Source organism: Gambusia affinis, linkage group LG09 (assembly GCF_019740435.1).
Source record: "Gambusia affinis linkage group LG09, SWU_Gaff_1.0, whole genome shotgun sequence".
Lineage (NCBI taxonomy): Eukaryota > Metazoa > Chordata > Actinopteri > Cyprinodontiformes > Poeciliidae > Gambusia > Gambusia affinis.
In genome coordinates, this window is record NC_057876.1 from 8704909 (window position 1) to 8727071 (window position 22163).

The following is a 22163-nucleotide window of genomic DNA, read 5'->3' on the forward strand; positions in this document are numbered from 1 at the left end:
AATGGGTGACACAAAAGGCGGAAGCATACCGACTGCAGGATGACGTTCAGATCAGGAATCGTGACCAGACATGGCACAATGACGTGCGTGGCGGAGCGAGTGACGTAAATGGTCTCCAGTTCGTTACTGGATCCGCCTCTCATGAGGAAGGGCTGCACAGGGTCTGGTGGAAAACAGAAACATGGAGCTGTTGAAAGGTAATCTTGACACCAGCAGGGGTAATGGCAGCTATTACTGGGGTAACTTTGCGAACGAACACACAGATCACCCCGGGCCTGATAATGTCCCACCCGGTGGACGGGCGAATATGGAGGTCATTATGATTACCAGAGGCCCAGTCTGTCTCCATCCAGCACATAGCATTAAAAACCACTATTATAAGAGACAGGGAGCCAAAGGGTTTAATCCTCCTGCTACAGTTTCACCCCAAGCTGTCTATTGCAGGAAAATAGCTCTGCCATTTTGCCCTGTTTTTACCGCCTCACTCAATGTAGCTGAAAGTGTTTGAGGACATCTCACCAGCTCACATCACACAAAATCTCATACTGCTGAGAGATTGTCCAAAAATAAGAAAAGAAACAAAAATAAATCCAACCACATAATGAAAAACTACTTGAAATGACACGACGCTCTAAGAAGTCAGACTGTATAAGCAGAAACAGAATACTTTTAAAAAAAATAGGCTTGAGATTTTAACATTAATTCTAAAATACAGGCAGCGCAAAAACATCATAATGGATGTAACGTTACAGTAGTTCTCTTGTAATCTATAAACTTTGGGTTCAATTTCAGCTTTCTGCCATACATATGTTGATATAATGATGTGACCCTGGGCAAGGAAACTAAAGGACACTAATTTGCCTTCTGACATAAGTACTGGTGTGTGAATTGGTGCATCTTGATAAATACGACTCTAGTTCAAAGTGCTTTGAAATGTCAATATGCAAGAGCTTCACAAATTTAGTCAATTTAAAACAAAAACTTTGTAATCAGATTGCCTTCGTTTTGAGATGTTGGAGAAATCTTTCACACATAATGATGCCATTTCTCCCTTTTTAGTTTAATAAATGAGCATATCATTTATCAACCTGTCGCAGAAGCAAATCGGAGCTTTTGCATCACAAACAGGAAGTGAGACACAGCTGTTATTCAATCTGAATTTAGTTTTGCAGACTCTGATCGATTCGGACTAGATATAAGACATCATCACTGTATTATGCTGTGAATGTTATGCCATTGTGGCAGTTCAAAAAATATTATTTGTTGCTTTTAAACAAAGATTGGAAAGATAATCTGTATGTGCAGAGCTTTACAAAATTGGGCGTCAGATTTTGCACATCCTCTGAGTAATTCTTTGGATTACCGAAGTCAGCACCACAAGTGTCTTCTTCTGTGACGTCGAAGGCTAAACCCTGAAATATTGCGAACAAATGAGTTGGAGAGCCAGTGATTTCTGAGCCCACGTGTGAGTTCCTTGTTCACCCTCTTTTATGAAACGATCTGAGATCATTTGAAACACCAGAAGAGGCAATTTTTTTTAATCTCTTCAAATTATCTTTTCACATCTGTGTAATGGCTGGAAAAAAAATGATCAGAGTAAGTGGAAAAATGTGAGATTTCTCAGTAGCAGAAGAAAGCTGCTTGACGATAAGTGAACAGCCAGAATTAGGCTCCAATCAGCACAGTTGGTGATGTAATCAGGATGTATGTTACAAGTGATCCTAAAATTAATCAGGGCCGTACAATGACCTATTTCTCAATAGAAGCACTTTCTACACTGCCTGAGAAAAAAATGTTGTCACCAGAATTTAACTAAGGAAAAATCCTGTTGGATACTTACTGCACGGATAACTTTCTTTCATTTGTTTTTTGACCTTGTCTGATGCAATGAGTGGCTCTAACTTATTAAACAACCATGAGTTGTTTAATAGCACATGGTTATTAGACAATAATAACCATGTGTTATTATGGTTATTAACACATGACCACAGAAGAGACACGTTCTGTGGTCATTGAAAAGATGTTAGTCTGTTAAAGGCTCAAATCATTGATATATAGCAATGAAAACATCTAAGGAGGTTGCAGAAACTACTAAAATTGTGTTGACCGCTGCCCAAGGCATTATTTAAAGCTGGACAGTGGGAACCATCATGTTTAAAGGAAGAAATGTGGTCCGAAAAAAGAAGAACCTGAATGACTGTGATTGGTGATCACATCATATTTGGAGACATCAAATTGAAGATAAACAGTACAACTCAGGGCTGTTTGACAATGTCCAAACTAGGTGAGATTATTCCTTGTTTTCAGGTATAAACTACTTTAAAATGATCAAATTAAAGCATCAAAGTATTGGCTCTCCGAATAACAAGGCCCTAAGCCTGAAGGCATGTATTAAGATTGGATGTTTTCTCCAACAGAAGGGAGTTACTAAGATAAGGTTCTTGTTACATATACAGAAATGTACTTGTATTATTATTTTAAAATGGGGATTCTAAACACATTAGAAAGTAATAATATACATGTTGGGTGAAAATTTTTACAAATAATCTAGAAAGTGTGGTGAGGATTTTCACTTAACTCCTAAGTGTAAACACTTCAATGAACCACCTTTTTGCTGGTGGATCAGCGCAGGCAAACCGAATAGAGGGCATCTTTCATTCTTTCTCACAGATTATCTTCTTATACCCCAGCTGGGGAAGTGTGACATATTAGTGGAGGACCAGCCCAATAAACAGAGGCCATTAAGACCTCGGTGCAGCTTTGGATTTCAACCTCTGACCTCAGTGTCATGTTTGGCTCAACTTTCCTAACCCACATGCAGAACACGACAAGAGAATAGATGTTCCGTTAAAGGTTTATTTTACAAAGAAAAAAGGGTGATGTATCGCGGGCGGGAAGCGTCTCCCAGGGAGCGGCTCGCGGTCTGCTGACACACTAGGAAGGTAACAGACAGATGGTGAGTTTCAGGTGATGGGAATAGGGAGCTTCGAAGGAAAGGAGTGGTCTTACTTGTGGCGGGGTGGATTACGAGCTGGGGGGGGAGTTCCGGGCCGTAGGATCGGGGAGGATCTTCGAGTGGGTATTTTGAGGTTCCAAGGGTCCAGAGGTAGTAGACGGCGGCGGAGGGCGGACAGGTAAGAACAAGCGGAATAAGTTCTCGGAAGGGAACTTCACGTTTCCAGTGCAGCACCTGAAAGTGACAAGCAACAGATTAATTTTCTCAAGAGGCAAACTCAGGTAAACACAGAGAGGCTCTTGTTCAGTGGCTCGGGCTACCATTGCAGGTTAACACTCAGGCGTTGAATGAGTGTCGGTCAGCTCCTCTTCAACATCCGAGCAGATGAGTGATCAGCAACCGTGTGTCGGGAATCCGACACACCCCTCCGGACGGCAGCTCTGGCACCCTCTAGCGGTTGACACAAAGAAAAGGAACCCAACCCACAACTAAAAAAGAAACCAAAACCCCAGTACCTAACAGTACCCCCTTAATGAGGTCGCCACCTGGCGCCTAGATGACTGGACTGAAGCGAACCACGGTAGTCCCTTATAAGGGATGGATCCAAAATGAAAGAGCCAGGAACCCAAGAACGATCCTCCGGACCGTAGCCCTCCCAGTCGACGAGGTACTGCCACCCACGACCTCGCCGGGAGTCCACGATCCGGCGGACAGAATAAGCTGGATGACCATCTATGTCTCGGGCGGGAGGGGGCTCGGAAGGAGGGCACAGCGTGCTGGTTTGGACGGGTTTTATCTGTGAAACATGAAAAGTGGGATGGACGCGCAGAGAGGCTGGGAGGCGTAGACGAACAGCAGATGGATTGATAATGGACTCTATTTCAAACGGGACCTATGAATTTGGGAGACAGTTTTTTGGACATGGATTTTAGCGGTATATCTTGTGACGACAACCATACCTTCTGGCCCGGGGTGTAATCAGGAGCGGGGATCCTCCTGCGGTCGGCCAGCCTTTTGTTTTGGGCAGCTGTGCGGTTGAGTGCATGAACCGTCTCCCTCCAGATCTTGTGACAACGGCGGATGTGGTGTTGCACAGATGTAACAGCAATGTTGTCCTCTTCAGTCGCAAACAGCGGTGGCTGATACCCTATAGAGGCTTTGAAGGGGGACCGACCTGTGGCTGCGGAAACATGACAATTATGAGCATACTCCACCCATGAGAGAAAAATGCTCCAGTCAGCAGGGTTGGTGGATGTGAGGCAACGGAGAGAGGATTCCAGTTCCTGATTCATTCACTCAGTCTGGCCATTGGTCTGTGGATGGAACCCTGACGTCAGAGCTACTCTGGCGTTAAGCGCCGAACAGAAACCTTTCCACACCTGTGACGTAAACTGGGGTCCTCGGTCAGACAAAATCTCCACCGGAATGCCATGCAAACGAAAAACATGTTTAACCAGTAATCGAGCTGTCTGAAAAGCAGATGGTAGTTTACGGAGGGAAATTAAATGACAGGCCTCAGAGAATCGGTCTATTATGGTAAGGATTGTTGTCATACCTTTAGAAGAGGGAAGGCCAGTGACAAAATCAATCGCAATGTGCGACCATGGGCGCTTGGGGAAAGGTTGGAGGAGGCCCAAGGGAGGTCGGTGGGAGGATTTATTCCTAGAACAAACAGGGCAGGCAGAAACGAATTCTTTAACATCCTTATGTATAGATGACCGCCAAAACTTCCGGTTGATAAGAGCGATGGTTCGGCTGATGCCCGGGTGTGCAGAAAACTTAGAGGAATGGATCCAGTGGAGAAAACGGGACCTGACTGTAGATGGAACATAAATTTTATTTGGGGAACAGGACTCGGGAGTAGGCTCGAGTCGCTGGGCTTGTCTTATAAGATCCTCGATCTCCCAAGAAACAGATGCTACCACACAGCTAGGAGGCAGAATGGTGGTCGAAACTCTGTCGGAGTCATCTGGAGAGTGAATACGTGAGAGGGCATCAGGTTTGATATTTCGAGAACCCGGACGGAAGGAAATGATGAGATTGAACCGGGAGAAAAACAGGGACCAGCGTGACTGCCGAGGATTAAGTCGCTTAGCAGATTGGAGGTAAGCCAGGTTCTTATGATCCGTCCAAACCAGCACGGGATGTTCAGCGCCCTCCAACCAGTGCCGCCACTCCTCTAAGGCCAGCTTGATGGCCAACAGTTCTCTATCGCCCACGTCATAGTTTCGCTCCGAGGGAGAAAGCCTACGGGAGAAAAAGGCACAGGGATGAGTTTTGCTGTCAGTGTTAGAAACCTGTGATAGGACTGCTCCTACCCCCGTGTCAGAGGCATCAACCTCAACAATGAACTGTTTCTGCGGGTCGGGTTGAACAAGGACCGGTGCAGTCGCAAACAGGGATTTAAGTCTCTTGAATGCAGCGTCTGCTGCTTGGGTCCAACAGAAACTGGACTTGGTCGAAGTTAGTGATGTTAGGGGTAAGGCAGTCTGACTGTAATTTCGAATGAAACGACGATAGAAGTTAGCAAATCCTAGGAACCGTTGGAGCTGTTTACGTGAGTCCGGGGTGGGCCAATCCAACACGGCTTTGATCTTCTCCTCTGTGGGTCTTATCTGCCCGCCCTCTAGAATATAACCAAGAAAAGAGATTGAATCTTTGTGAAACTCACATTTTTCTGCCTTCACAAACAGTCTGTTTTCCAGGAGCCGCTGGAGGACGAGACGGACATGGCGACGGTGTTCCAAGAGGTTCTTAGAAAAGATGAGAATATCATCAAGGTACACAAAAACAAAAACATTAAGGAAGTCTCTCAGGACGTCGTTGACTAGTGCTTGGAAAAATGCAGGGGCATTAGACAAACCAAAAGGCATGACCAAATACTCAAAGTGACCTAACGGAGTCTTGAAGGCTGTCTTCCACTCGTCACCTTGACGAATGCGAAGAAGATGGTAAGCGTTTCTTAAGTCGAGTTTTGAAAAAATGGTGGAGCCATGGACTGGTTCAAATGCAGATGAAAGTAGAGGCAGAGGATATTTATTCTTAACAGTTATTTGATTTAAACCCCTATAATCAATACAGGGACGGAGAGAGCCGTCTTTCTTTCCCACAAAGAAGAATCCCGCTCCTAGAGGAGAGGAGGATGTGCGGATGATACCTGTGGCCAACGACTCCTTAATATACTTCTCCATAGTCTCCCGCTCAGGTCGGGAGATGTTATAGAGGCGGCTAGATGGAAGAGGTGCTCCGGGTAGGAGATCGATGGCACAGTCATATGGACGGTGAGGCGGAAGCGAAAGGGCCTTGGTTTTACTGAAAACTGGTGCCAAGTCATGGTACTCGGAGGGAATTGTAGACAGATCTTGTGAGTCTGCTGGTTCAGATTGCTTCGTGGGAGAGCCTGGGGGAAACGAGACAGGAAGCATGACAGGAAGTGGACCATGACTCGAGATGTTTGTCAGCCCAGTTAATATGTGGGTTATGACGTTGCAACCAGTTAAAACCGAGGATCACAGATGAGTTAGCAGTGGGGAAGACAAAAATAGAAATCAACTCGCTGTGGTTACCAGAAATAATGAGACGCAGCGGCTTAGTCTGGTGAGTGATTCGGGGGAGTGACTGTCCATCAATAGCTGTAACTCGGAGCGGAACAGGCAACTGAACGGTCTCTAGAGACAGCTGGTGGACTAATGCTGTGTCCATAAGATCTCGTTCGCACCCCGAATCAATGAAGACAGACAACAGGAAATCACGGCTGCCGATGGCGAGGTTGCCGGTAGTAACAGGCGAGGAGTTTCTTTGTTAAGAGGAGGTCCGCCAGCCTCCTCATTTTTACTGGCGGACCTGACGGTTTAAACGCTCCGGGCAGGTGGCAATAAAGTGGCCCGGGGCCCCGCAATAAAGACATAGCCGGGAAACCATGCGTTTCTGCCTCTCCTCCGGAGAGAGGCGAGTGCGGCTAATCTGCATGGGTTCGGGATCGTCAGCCCTTGGTGGGAGGGATTCAGGCAGTGTAGTCGAGGGTCCAGCAATCATCTTAACCGCAGAGACTCTTCGTTTTCTTTCTTTGACTCGGGAACGGATCCTGGTATCCAGTCGGATGGATAGAGCTATTAACTGCTCTAAAGTTTGAGGTTCATCAAGGATGGCCAATTCATCCTTTATCGATTCGTTTAAGGTGTGAAAAAACGCACTTTTAAGAGCTGTGGCATCCCAGCTGGAAGCGGCTGCTCTAATTCTAAAGTCTATGGCAAAATCCGAAACGGTTTGTTGCCCTTGCTTCAAATTCCATAGCTCCCGTGAGTTAGAGGCTGTGTCCTGGTCCTGACCGAAAACTTGTTTAAACTCTTTTAAAAACTCATCAAAAGAGCAACCATAATTAGTGGGTGTGGGAAAACGAGCCTCGGCCCAGCATAGGGCGCGGTCAGACAGTAAGGACAGGACCTAAGCAATCTTCGAGCTATCATGTGAAAAACTTTGGGGCGAATGATTAAATATTATAGAGCACTGTAATATAAATCCCTTACATTTGTTGTGATCTCCAGAAAACCTTTCAGGAGTCGGCGGGCGGATCTCTGAAAACGTGGTTCTGGCCGGTGGAACTGGATCCGGAGTAGCGACTGGTTCTGGTGCCGGGGGTTGTGGAAGAGAATTCCGTGGAAAAATGGCTAATTCGTCCAAGCGGCGATTGGTTTCAGCTTGGCGAGCACTCAGCTCCTGCAGGGCGGACTCGTGGGACTGAATTAGAGAGTGTTGTTCTGATAAAGTCTTCCTTATCGCGTCCGCTGGGCTGGGATTCGGGCCTGAGTGTTCTGTCATGTTTGGCTCAACTTTCCTAACCCACATGCAGAACACGACAAGAGAATAGATGTTCCGTTAAAGGTTTATTTTACAAAGAAAAAAGGGTGATGTATCGCATGGGAGAAGCGTCTCCCAGGGAACGGCTCGGTCTGAATGACACACTAGGAAGGTAACAGACAGATGGTGAGTTTCAGGTGATGGGAATAGGGAGCTTGAAGGAAAGGTGTGGTCTTACTTGTGGCGGGGTGGTTTACGAGCTGGGGGAGTTCGGGCCGGGATCGGGAGGATCTTCAGTGGGTATTTGAGGTTCCAAGGGTCCAGAGGTAGTAGGCGGCGGAGGGCGGACAGGTAAGAACAAGCGGGACAAGTTCTCGGAAGGGAACTTCACGTTTCCAGCGCAGCACCTGAAAGTGACAAGCAACAGATGATTTTCTCGAGAGGAAAACTCAGGTAAACACAGAGAGGCTCTTGTTCAGTGGCTCGGGCTACCATTGCAGGTTAACACTCAGGCGTTGAATGAGTGTCGGTCAGCTCCTCTTGAACAGCCGAGCAGATGAGTGATCAGCAACCGGTGTGTCGGGAATCCGACACACCCCTCCGGGACGGCAGCTTCTGGCACCCTCTAGCGGTTGACACAAAGAAAAGGAACCCAACCCACAACTAAAAAGAAACCAAAAACCCCAGTACCTAACACTCAGGGTCTTAGCTGCTTGCCATCCCACTTCTTGCTCTTCACATTTCCAATCTATGACTGTGCACCACAAATTCTTAATAAATGAATCGCACACCGGTGAACTCTGCTTACTCATTAGGTAAAGTTGCATTAAATTAAAGAGTGGTGAATCCAAATCTCTGTGATGGACTGGTGACTATGGACTACAAATGGATAGAATAGTTGTCTGATGTTTTGATCTATCACCTCAAATCTCAATAAACTGCATCAAAGTTTGTGAGGAAAAAAAATGTCCAGGGAGTTTGAGAACTCTAACAAGACAGTGTTTATGAACAAACTCTCGTTTGGCACTCGCTTTGGAGGGCCAAGTCAAAGCTGACTCCATCATCTCCACAAGCCGCATGAGTTAAAGCACACTGGGAGATTACATTTTATTGATGGCACCATAAATGCCTGCAGATAATACGAAAACACCCACTAAACAAAATCACTCCCAGACCTAGAGCTTGGCAGATGATGAATATTTCAGCACAGAAATGTTTGAAGGCACACAGCTGAAATCACATACAAGTTTCAAAAGGAGAATAATTTAAAACTTTGGTCTGACCAAGAACGTCACCTCGGTGAAATCCGATAGGTCGTCTGTGGGTGTCTGTAGACCTGCTGAATCAACTCAAACACGTCAATTCAAAACAAACGTTTGAATTTAGCTCACGAATGACAACCTGAACAAGAGGACTAACGAGCTTACTTATTAAATATCAATAGATTCGGGTAAATCATTTCTGATTTATGCTAATCAGCATAAAAATGACTGCGTTAGGTAGGAATCAGCTTCCTTCTGAGATTGCTATTGTGCGAGAGTTTGGTGGAAATTAGACAGTGCAGACACCTTGTATGGTGGACATCTGCCAGTTTAACTGAATCCATGTGCGATGTCTCTCATCCCACCACCCGCTGGGTTTAATTTATTGCTGCCATTACATCTGTTTCTAATCAGCATGCCTGTTAGATCTGTGGCAGCTGTTTTGGCACCTTGTCAGTGGGGATAAACAGGCGCTTCACATGAGCAGTCTGGACAGCAGGGCATCCCTACATAACAATCATGTGTGGTTTTTTTTGTTTTTTTCTGACGGACCTCGCACATCTCCGCCACAGCACGCACAGCAAAGCAAAATAAGAGATAAGACCCAAAAGCCCGACTTCTAGTCTAAAATCTTGGCTGTGAATCATCTGTGTGATACGATGTGAAAGCAGCAGAAAAAAAAACAAAAAGCTGTTGGCAGAAAAATGTGGAGCACTTATCAGTTTGATTACTTTGAAATTCATAAGACACAATGATTCATTGTGGGGTGGGGGAAACCTGAATAGACGGATTATTATTGTTTTTATCACACGCTTCAAATCTCTAATTTCCTAAACTTTAATACTGCCAGCATCCAGGGTGTTACGGAGCCTAACTCAACAACTTCCAGTTTTAATAATACAGCAGGGGCTTTGATATTGTAATATATAACTAATATTCAAACAGAGATTCTGTTTCAATGAAGCCCCAGTTTTCCTGTGGACCACCCAAAGATAACAGGAGCAAATAGCTGCTGTCATGGAGGGAAAATTACATCCTTAAGAAAAAAAGGATTATTGTTTCTGAATAGAAAAGAAAAATGACTTCAAATAAGACGTCAAAACAGAAAATGTAATTGTCATAATTATCTTGCATTTTGCTCAAATAATTACCCTAGAATTACATGAGAAAGAAACATGAGTATTACACATTGAACCCAAAATCCACATTCTTATTTTTATTACCATCTAGTAGCAATCAGCATCAGGTTTACATACAGTGGTTTTACCAAAGAGAGAGCTTGGAGCATGTGTGTTGTACACCCGTTGCTATAAATTCACGAATAGGTTTTAGGAAGATAAATTTAAGAGAAGAAATACTAACAATACTAATAAACAGTGCAAAGATTATATATATATATAAATAGTTTGTTTTGTTTTTTTTGCTTTTTTACAGAAAGTGTATCTTGTATCATTCAACAATTTTTCTAGCAGTTATACGTTCATGACAAAGAGATGTAAAGGTGTTGGGAATTCCTTTAATAATACAGCCAGTTAACAGGCAGCACCATATTTACTCTCTGACTCTTTGATTACTTCCTGTCATACTTAAATTACCACTAGATACTGTTAGATTTCACTTCCATGAGAAATATTTGGACATTTTGATATTACAAGACCTCATGTCAGGACTCATTTCACCCCTGGTGGAGAGGCATTTCAAACCTTTCTGGAGTTTTTTAAACTTTCTTTCTGTGCCTGTGTGTACCTCAGCACAGGTACACACAGACACAGGTTGTGTACCTGTGCTGAGTTAGTGTGGCTCACCTCTGACAAAAGTGTAAATCCTGACAGCAGTGGTGCCATCAATGATGGCTTTAATGTCTTTGTAATGGCAGCGATAGTAGCCTGTGTCTTTGCCCTGCGCGCCTTGCAGGGCCAGCCTCTTGCAATACTGCTGGCCATTCTGCCCGGGACATTCGCTGATGAAGATCGTCCTCTGACCGAGTGACCCGGTGGTCTGAAACTGTTGCTGGCGATCTGTGAGCTCCTGTCCAGTCAGCGTTTCGTCCGGCCAAGTCCAGGCCAGAGTGCGCTGTCCCCTGAGGAGAAGAGCATCCAAAACATAAATTTCAGGATATAACTATTTACAAACAGGGCAAATTATCATTGCTTTAATATGAGAACAAACTGATTAGAATTAAACTTTTGTAATAGTCACAGTTAGTCTCCAGTGAGTGAAGTGCATGTTGTTTGTTTTCCCAAAAGAAATCCTCACATACATCTGCACACCACTGTTCGATTTGCTCTCTGTCACATAGATTTTGTTATCGTAACCCGAAGGCACTGTGAGCTGGGCTGCAGGGGATCATAATGGCTCCCTGAAAACTGATAGCTCTGCTTTCATCACCTGCCCACATCAAATGCAAATGGCCAAAATCTATGGGTAGGGCCAAAATGTGATGACTGGATGAAACACTGAAAATGATGGAGCTCTGTGAAAATACCCTGAGGGTAATTTGCTAGACCCGTGCGAATAACGCCCATCTATCTAAAGCCAAGAAAACTGCACACCGCGGAGTATAAATGGTCAAAATTGAAATCTATACCCTGCCTTAGAGGACTCTCAATGATAGTGCCATTAGAGGTTTACATATAAACAAGTATTTAAGGCATGCTTTGGGAAAGGCCCAAACGTATCACCAGCTTTCCAAAGACAGCAATTTTTTTTTCTTCATTCGAATAAAATGGTTAATGGAGTGACAGCTTGGCTGCAGAGAGAAAATCTGAGATTTTATGAGAATAAATGATTGTTGTTACAAGCAAATTTGCATGAGGGAATTTAAATCCATGCATCAGAAGGATAAAACCAGCTTCACAAAAACAACAATATACGAATTCATAAAACAAGAACTATAGGTTTGGAAAACCACTGAGCACCCTCAGTAATCACTGCCAAGTTAAGATGCTTTCAACGAACATTTAGTAACTAAATGAGCTTTTAAGTCATTACTTTTTATTTGGTTATTCAAAATTGTGTTTTAGAAATACTTCATCTTACATTAAGACCAATATTAAATGAAGACTAAATCCCTAATCTGGCAGAGTCACATGTCATTTGCATAATGCAAATTTTCTTCTGGGAACTTCAAAGATGAATATTTGGAGTTAAATGAGGCTTTCAAACCCCAGGACATGCAATAGACCAATCAGACTAGCACTGAGTTTCTGGAAAGGCTCAAGCCTAAATCCAAAAGAAAATGGAAGGTTTATGCTCAAGAGCCAATTTTCTGTCCAGGAAACCAAACGATTTAAATGAGTTCAATAATTTCTTTCAGGCAGGTTAAATATGCTGCCAGAATTACCCTGCTATGGGGCATTTTACCAAATATTATCTCAGCATAGCATAGCCTTCCTCTGATTGGAAGGTTGTCGGTTCGATTCCAGCTTCCTCCTGCCACATGTTGATGTGGACAAGGCTGCATATCGGTGTATAAATGTGTGAGCAAATGGGTGAATGTGATTCTAGTGCGAAGCGCTTTGAGTGGTAAGAATGATTGGGAAAAAGCACTTTGTAAGTTCAGTTCTTTTACCATGTGTGAGACAGTATGGTATAATTTTCAGCTTCATGATTTGAAAAAAAAATCCATAATTATTCATGAGTTTTTAAACTTTTAGTGGTACTAATTAATGTAGATTTATAAGCTATACATATTATATTCTAAAGTTCATTTTGAGTGTACCTTCACAAAAAGTACCTGCATGTAAGAGAAAGTGTTTCGTTGACAGAAATTACACGATCGCCTTTGGAGCTGTCAATCGTGGGCGGAGTCATAGATAAACCAATCACCAGGCCTGTGGGAACAAACAAAGCAGCTGCGTTAGATTCACGTTACACGGGTCAGTCTGGACTGAGGGGTTTTGACGGAGAGCTGCTGCTGCTGCTGGTGGGCCACCAAGTCTCCGAGACGCATCGGGAATCTGAAATCAGACACGCTGTTCTCAACATTTACAAGCTGCGAGGGATTTTGCAGCAAGTCATTCAGTCCCTCGTGCTGAATAACACTCAGGCAGAGAAATCATGACCCTCTCACTCATGATGAAACAATGCTGCTCTCAGCTCTGTGGATAGCCTCTAAAACAGCCGCCAAAGTCTATTTGGCCTTGATTCATTGTTGTTACGTCTACTCTGGCTTGTGCTTGGTTAATGTGGGCTTTCAAGAATGTCATTATCATCCCAGAGCCCCTGCAGGGCCGTATTAGCATTTAGCAAGACTCTACACCTACAGCATATCATGTATAAATGTGTCACCATGACTTATGCCCCACCTGGATATCATTAGAGATGAAAACAAACACAGAGCAATAACAGAGATTGAAAGGCCCTGTGGTTGTGCTCAGGGAGATTTTCTTTACAGTAAATGATGGCATTTCTCCCCACAAAGGAATCTATGTTTATTTGAAAATGGTTGCAGACACTGATGTACTGCGCATTGGCCCTTTTCCCAGCTTTATTTAACTTTCAAAAGGACACTAGAAGCAGAATCCTCATTACCTCGAAGCCAACATCTAATGAATTCTCAATACGTATGGTATACGTGTAGGTCAAATAGTAGAAACAGCACATTTTTACACAATTTAGTTATTCATCTTGAAAAATCTGCAACATGGACAACGGACGAGGCACCGGCAGCAGGAAGGGGCACGGACGGTTTCTCAACACTCTGCAGTCACACGCTGCCAATCAAAACCTGGATAGCTGCTTATCTTGTACACAAACCCAAATCCTCCAACACATCCTGCTGGTCGGGGAGCACAATGGAGCAAAGTTATTCTTGTGCAAATATTTTCTCAAAGATGTTTACAGTGACGACTGATCCCACTGGAAGAGGACTGATCAGCCTGAGGTCCTTCCAAGTCAACAAAAATCTCAAAAATACCCCTCGGCTCGGAGAGGTCACCGCCAAATGAGTACTAAGTCTTCAACAACAATACAAATTTAGGCATACACTTTGAGAAATGTGTCTCAGTTGTGAATGAAATAGAATGTAAAAGCATCGGCTGTCGATTCTCGACACCATTTAAAAATAGGGATGAATTGTTCCAAGATAAATACGTGACTAAACTACAATAACAATATCCTTAGCCACTGTCAAACTATTCTAAATAACATATTTTTATCTGGACTATATAGTCTTTATTATATAGAGAACTAAGGTGACCATTGTTTTAGTTGCGGTGTGTCTTCTTAATTGCAGTGCAATGAAAAAGCATTTTCCTCCAATCACAAATTTCAACTCTTGTAGCTTTCTGTCACACTTTAAATGTTTCAGGCTTTGTGAAGAAACAAATCAAGCTAAAAATAATTTCCTCTAAAGGTCTGCAGGCCTCACTTACCTCATTAAGGTTGATGTTCATGGTTCAACAGTAAGAAAGAAACTGTCTAAAAATCACATTTTGTGGAAGGTTTAGATTTTTTCTTTCCATTAAAAACTGACAGAAAATTCAACATCTGTTATACTGAAATTTGCTTTAACAACCCGAAACATTTAAGCATGACAAAAAAGTCAAAACAGGAGTGATCAAGTACTTTTTCACAGCACTCTCTAATGAGTTTAATTTCCCTGTCTGATGCTTTGACAGATAATTGATTAACTTGTACATGTTAATCAATAACAATATCCTTAGATTGGGATACGAGGAAATAGAATAGTTATTTTCCTGTTTTCTTCCAGAAAGCAAACTGGAATCCTTTCAGATTATATTTATTTATGTCTTTGCAGTCATGATCATCCTTGATTCTCTTTTCATAACAAATACATTTATTTGGAGTTGAGTTTTAAGAGTAAAAACATCAGGAAGTATATTTTCAATTGAAGCAAAAGCTATTTCACAGTCTGAGTGTTTATGCACACCAAAAACAAACACTAAGGTAGAACATATTATAAACACTAAAATAAACATTTTGAAGGCAAAAGTAGGAAATGCTGCCAGTGCATGGAGTGCTCCCTGCTTGGTGCCCCGCAGGACATTCCTTCCCCCGCAGCCTCAGACATTCTTAACTTGGGTTTAAATGAGAATTAGCTTCCCCAACACATTGTCTCACATCTGATGTGAACCTGCCGCCACCCTCAGTCCCGTCTCCACCCGCATCCAACTCAACACAGCTCTGTTCCCTCTTCCTTCACACCTCAGAAAGCTGTCAACCAAAAACAGAGTCGTCTCAAATAGGATCTATTTTCAGAAAAACAAAATGTCTTTCAGCAAACCGGTGAGCTCTAGACCTCCTGCACCTTCACTTCTAAAGATCGCATGGCTTTCTCTCTTTCTGTACAAGGTACAACAAACTTTGATTCAAAGTGAATATCTCAGTCTGTGTTTGTGTAACTTGTAACGATCGGATCAATAAAAAGAACTTTAGAAGCACAGTTGGAGGATAGATTAATTTGGTTACCCACAGAGAGACGCAGTGGGCCAAAAAAGCTGATTTAAAAAAGACAAATATTATAAAAGAGCACACAAAATAAATATTTAGTCCTGCTTGAAGTAGAGACTAATCATATAACTTTGCAGGGAATTTAGCTTCTTGGAGATTTTCAACTTTGAAAACTTCAACTTTTTACTCATTGTGTGGTTTCCTATTGGTAACATGCTGATTATATTCTGAGTTATATACCTCCTTAAAGCCAGTTCTCCCTCCCAACTCAGTGGATTTGGAGAATTATCGGCACTGACCCTTGTGCTGATAATTTTCCACAATCAAAGAATGGTCAGATCCAAACAAGAGATCATTAGTGTTCAAAATGGGCCATTAAACTCAGCTCAAGTGACTGCAGTTTACTGGCTTGAGATGCAACATCGTAGTTATGACGCATTTAAGAAGAAATCTGCTGCAGAAGGAAAACTGCTGCTTTCAGCCTGCGTTCCTATTTGTAAAAGCTCATATGAAAGCATATGAATCAATTCATTATTTAATGAAAATGCCAAATAAAAATGTAAAGCTAGACATTGCAAGTCTGCCAATTTGCTAGACTAGACAGAGACAAATATGCGCAGCTTGAATTAGCTGCAGAACGTGTGTCCAGACTCAGCATCAGGGACTGAGAAGCTGAAAGTGAAGGTGTGCTGTGTATAAACAATCTACGATTTTAAAGTCAAGGCAAACACACTGTTTTAGTGATGAAAGCTTTTATAGATGGAACACACATCTAAGCTGCACATGGTTTGTAAATGAAAGTTCCTGAAGAGTCCTACTCAACGCTGCAGCATCAAAGCCTGCGTTGTCAGAAAAGAGGTCAGAATGGATCTTCAAAAGTTCAAGCAGTTGCCAGATCATGTACTAAACATGTACTAAATATTAAACTGATACAAGCGCACAGCAAGTTGCTCACAAAATCTATTTGAGGAGGGAATTGGCATCAAGGGGTATATTCCTATGAAGACAGAACAGAAGACCTCCAATAAACTATAAAACTAAGGAAAATTGAAAGAATCACGGTAGCCCGAATTCCACTGTGGTGACCAGTTAGCATAGTAACATTGCTGTAATGGTTAGCTCAGGGGCAAGTGTGAAGGAGGACAGGGATGTTCTCACTCTGACGCACATAAAATAACATTCAAAAAGGCAGAAAATCGTATAATTATTTGTTTACCCACGTTTGCATTAGATTACCTATGTTGCACCAAAAAGCTTATCAAATTATCAAAAAATTTATAGTTTCTGGTTTGAAGAAATCTCCCGAGTGGCAAAAAAGGTCCACCAAGCAGAAAGTGCTCTCGTTAAGAAGATTTTTTTTTTTTTTTGGCAGAGACACCACCAGTGCAGAGCTCAGTGAGACTGAGACTTTTGAACAGTGGTGTACTGTCAGGAAATGCAGTAAAGAAGGCACTTTTCTCAGGAGAAGACAAAATTGTGTTTTGCAAGTAGTATAAGGATTGATCTGCTGAAAAGTGAGATGTAGTTATTTTTCTCACAATGCTCTTTCTACCCTCTGCAGATGTTTTTTTTTGTTTTTGGTTTTTTTTCCACAAGCTAACAGTGAAGCATCCTTAGACCAGGTCGCTGATTGAGTCCCTCAGATGAAGAATGAGATCAAAACGTCCTTTAAGAACCAAGGGACTAGAGGGTCAAAACATTGAAATTTGGAATCCCTGGTCCAAAAACACACAGATCTTAATTCAACCAATAACCTATTGAAACTTTCCATATATTTGAAATATTTCTCCATTAAAGTTTTTAAAGCTTAAGGTTGATCTGTGAACTTCAATATACCACAAAAACCAACAAAATATAAAACTAACATCACGCTGTAAAGTTTGATGGATAACATTTTTGTCAAACTCCAAATGATCAGTCATGACTTTTGGCAGCAACAACCATTTCCTTCAAATCCTCTCCTTAGGCCGCCTTGATGATGCCAAAAACACTAAACGCACCCCCATCTGCCCAGATCCAGCAACAATGTGCTGTGACATTTTTATTCGGTTTTGCAACAAACACTCTAAGATGACTTTTGAATTATTGCGATTACATCTGATAATATAATTTGCACATCATGAATTCAGGTTTACAACCCAAGGACAGACCTAATTATGTGCAGAGACTTTATTTCTGCCTTTGGAATGTGCAGAGTGAGCGACGAACTGCAAGCCAAATACCTATTGTAGCTGGCTCCCGGTGATGGATGTCCCCCTCACAATCTGTTGAGAGATCACGCACTGACAGACAGGATGCGGATTGTAAATCTTTTCAAATGTCAGCGCTGAGTAGCGAGCCCTGAGAGATCAACCGTCAAGATGTTGGAGGTCTCTGGTTCCCTCATTCAGAGAGAAGAGGAAGCGGGAAAAGACAAGCGGGCGATCTCGGCTTTGGTCCCCTGGATGTGCTGCGGCGTTGAGTATCTGTGGCTATCACAGGGAGGTTTTACAGAGTGGAAGAAAGTGAAGAAACATTTCCACGGATCATTCAAACTGGTAACCTCCTTGTATTTGAAACGTAATCAATTACAAATTTACTGATGGAACGTGACTCATTGTCGTTTTTGATTATTGATTCTATGTTGCATTGTGTTTCTGTGTTTGATATGGTGTAAAGCACTTTGAAATGCCTTGATGCTGAAATGTGCTAAAAAAAAATTTGATTGATTGATTGATTGATGTGCGGTTCTGAACTCTTAGCACCTCTGAAGTGGCCTGCTACCAGGGTTAGTTTGAGAATATATGCCCCTGCACTTGTCAAAGCTTGTATTACTAGTCATATTAAGTGCCTCCCCTCTTAAATGCTGGACGAAAGCTCCATAAAGTCATAGCTTCTTGAGCGCTGTGAAAAAGTCCAGCCACTTTTTTATTGTTTGGACACTTGAGATTGATGAAAGAAGAGAAGAACATTCTTATTCTTCTTATAGCATGGTTACTAAAGAGCTTGGAGAACATTCTCCCTTTGCTGCTTCAGGGACAGATGTCTCAGCGTGCCGCACTATGTGTACATTATATTTCCAAACTGTGAAACACCAGACACTGCAGCCTGCCCATCTGTCAGCTCTGTAAATGATCTGAGAAAACAAAAATAATGACGATCCCATTAGTAATTGTTGGCATTCTGTCAGACTCACAATATAAAGTTTAACATACAGAAATGTGAAAGGAATGCCAAGAAAAACCAAACACATCCATGTCCAGGGTTTCACTGCTGATAACATGTCTTATTAGGATAATAAACACATTTCTCCGGCAGGGCGGATGGTTAGGACTGCTATCTCTGAGCTAACCTATACTAAAGACCTCAGAAAGGTTCACAGGCCCAAACTATTGTGGAGGTTTTGTTTCTGAAAATTAGTTTCAGCCAGACACTCCCAACCAAGTGGTTCAAAGAAGAGGCAAAACTGACCTGACCCCTAAAAGACATTCCATTTATACACAGCAAATTGAAGCATTTTCAGGGAGAACATTTTTTATAGCATCAGCCTAAAAAACAGAACAAAGAGAAAAGGTGTTTCAATCATGGCCCCTTGCACGGCCACGTCAGAGCTTGGAAAGTTATTTTTATCTAACAGGCTGAAGATGTTCATTTTCTGTTTCCTGGGCCGTTTCATCCAAGACCTTCAAGTTCAGTGACATTTTCAGCGCTTTTAGTAGAGCAGGTGTTGTACTTTATGTCTCGTATTTTTATGCTTTGAGACTCCTTAATTTAATGAGTCTCTACTAAAGGTTTTTAAAGTTCAGTCTATAGTGAGCAAATATTAATTTTCTATCCATCTCAGATTTTTTTTTTTCCCATTCCATTCACAGTGTTCCCTTTTATCATTACTAATTACTCTTGGTAAACATTTAAGGAGCTTCAAGATAAATTACAGAAGCAAAATCTAAAATATAACGTTTCATACACATTAAATTGTATATTTAATATATAAAAGGATGAATAAAGGGCTGAATTTTCTGAAAAAAATTATGGAATGTTCTTTTTCTTTTCTTTTTTTTTTTTTTTCAAAAAATCTTAGGCACCATTATTACAAGCACCCCTATGAATTTCTATAAACTGAACCTGAAGCTTTACTTTTTAATTTGATGAGAGTGCCCAGGAACTTTTAATTTGTAGTACAATAGCTCCTGTTTCCACTAGTTATAAATGCAATGAGACACAGATGGACACTGTGCAGCTGGTTGCTAAACACATTTCTGTTCCGCATCATAAATGAAAATGTTTGGCCATCGCTAAAAGCGTCTGGGGCTGTTTTCTGTTTTGGTCAGACATGAGTATGAACATTTCTAGTAAAACTGACCTGAATTTTTTCCCTGTATAAAAGGGGGATGATTACTTGTGTGCTCCATGCTTTTCAGGTTTTTATTAAAAAATAAAGCGAGGCAATGTATCTGTCTCTTCTTGTTATCCCACATGAAATCCCAATCAACTTTCCAGTTTGTGGTTGTAGTACGTAAATTATGAAGTCTTATGATATATCTCTGGTTCCCAAATGATTGAATTGCTGGCAACCACCTTACAAATGCAACACATGGCTGTGAGCCAAAAATAAATTTGAGCTTGGTTTTCCTCATTTCCCATGCATTCCAGCTGTTGGTGCAGAGATAAGCCCCAGCTTTGAGAGATTAGCCCCCAACTACAATCAGCACACTTTAACCAGCAAAGATAACACAATGCACTTCCACACTGATATCTCCCATGTCTTTTTATTATTATTATTATTATTATTATTATTATTATTATTATTATTATTATTTACATAATAATAAAGATTAGTATGTAAATAATAATTTACATAATTAACACAAACCTTAAAGTTTGATTTTTAAGGTTTGAGAGGAAGAAATGCCACATTAACAGTAACTGGTATCAAAATGTCATTTATTAGCATTCTTAAGAGCTCTAAATGACTCCAGTGACTTCATAAAAGCTTCTCTCCCAGGATGTGACACTCTGAACAGCAGGGAGTGTCGCAGATGATTAAATTCTGACATCAACAATTATCAAAATCTTCTTCAATGACAGCCTTTCTCACATCAGAGTGAGAGGTCACCGAACACATCTTTGTTATCTAACAAAAAACTGACACGGCTCTCAGGAAAAGTGATTTGTCTTTGTCGTAGTGAAAAGCTTCTTTCACTGTGGGGAGGGATGTGTGGACCGTGCGCTACGTCCAGCTGGCTGTGCCAAGCAAACATGAAGAAATAAAAAACATTAGCCTGAAGCACTAGTAAGGAAAGAGGAAATGAAATGCTCTTTGATAGGAAAAGAATTGTTGCAAAGATAAGGACGAGAACGGTGCAAAGTGTTTGCTTGGTGTTCTCAAACTTGCAGAGGACATGGCCGGGATCGAGCAGGTTGAATTAGACACACTTTGCCGAGCTGCATGCCTCTGTGCTGATGTAAGGGCCAAATGTGAGCTGAGAGCCAGAAACCTGTGTTATAAGGACAATTGTGCCTGTTCGCTCAGCATGTGTCAAACCTTCCTTACCTGCCTGACAGGGGGGGGGGCAATGCACAACCGGTATAAAATGTTCTCCAGAGGAACATATTCAGTGGCTCCATGATTTCTGCTCAACAAGTCAGAATACCAAGAAGTATGAAAAGTAAAGTCATATCCAAGTGTTTTGCAAGAATGATTATTAAAAGTGTAAACATGTCATAATATCAGCTGTGCAGATGCAGGATGGTGTTGGTTTCCTATCATCCTCCTGGTTCAAATAACAACCACAGAATGATTCACATTCCTGGGTGAATACCAGCATCCCTTGTAAAACTCAATCTTTGCTGGATGACATTTTATCTGCCTCTGTCTTCCCCTTTCCTGCCTGCTTGGTGCTGTCTCCTATCAAATACATAAATTCCTCAAAAGCCATGAAAGGGAAGACTGCCCAAACTACTTTCTCCATGGCTACTAAATAGCAGCAGGAATCCCTAAATCCATGTTTCAATTCCTCGTTCCCACTGCTGCATCCACAGCTGCTGCAAAGCGTGCACCACGTCACTGCTTGCAGAGTTGTGAGGAGTTTATCTACTGACATGTAAATGTTTGGTCAAACCTTTTCCTAACCAGAACTATCTGATAAGAAGTTCAACCGAGTCCTTAAATTCCAGATGTCTTTTTTTTTTCTTTTGCAAAAACTTAAAAGATGAAAGTGGAATGGATAAGAAGGCTCCACGAATGTTTAGACTTTTCAAATTTAATCCAAGCATTTATACTTAAAATCATCTACAGATGTGTAGCACAGGTATACCCACAAAACAACTAAAAGACGTTATTTTGTGAGATGCAATAATGCAGATGTGTCCTTAGTCTACAATGATGCTAAAAAAAAAAAGTGTTTTGCCTCTTACAGGTTTCTTTGAGTTCAGCAATTATTTTGGTCACACTTTAATCTACCAGATCAAATGAATTTCATGAGTAAATTAAAATTAGAGGAAAAACTATCCAAATCAGTCAGATATTTAGGGAGAAATGTATTCTTCTTGTGGTTAAATGTTAAATGATCTGTGGTTGACGACATTGTGTTTTTGGAGAGCTGAATTAAATTTAACCATCTACGTCCAGGTTTGATTACTAATAAATAAATCAGTTAAACAGAAGATGTCTGACAACATGAAGTAGGATGAAAGATAATAAAAATATAAAATGATCTAAATAGATTTAAGAACAAATGTGAAACAAATCTATT

At 41.7% G+C, this 22163-nt stretch overlaps 1 protein-coding gene and 1 long non-coding RNA gene across 3 annotated transcripts in view; both read right to left on the reverse strand.

Moving 5' to 3' along the window:
* The window catches only part of flt4 (fms related receptor tyrosine kinase 4), a 58765-nt gene that overhangs the window by 23492 nt on the left and 13110 nt on the right, over positions 1-22163 (reverse strand). Inside the window, exons 2-4 of one of the 2 annotated variants that reach the window (XM_044126553.1) lie at positions 12752-12848; positions 10821-11095; positions 30-163 (exon numbers count right to left, since the gene is read on the reverse strand). In XM_044126553.1, coding sequence (XP_043982488.1) covers positions 30-163; positions 10821-11095; positions 12752-12848 — 506 coding nt within the window. The remainder of the gene's footprint in view (positions 1-29; positions 164-10820; positions 11096-12751; positions 12849-22163) is intronic. The other variant, XM_044126554.1, reaches the window with a different exon arrangement.
* On the reverse strand, positions 2843-3326 carry LOC122836739. Its single transcript, XR_006371603.1, has 3 exons — positions 3277-3326; positions 3010-3190; positions 2843-2934 (listed from the first exon to the last, which is right to left on the reverse strand). It is a non-coding gene; the product is annotated as an uncharacterized LOC122836739 (long non-coding RNA).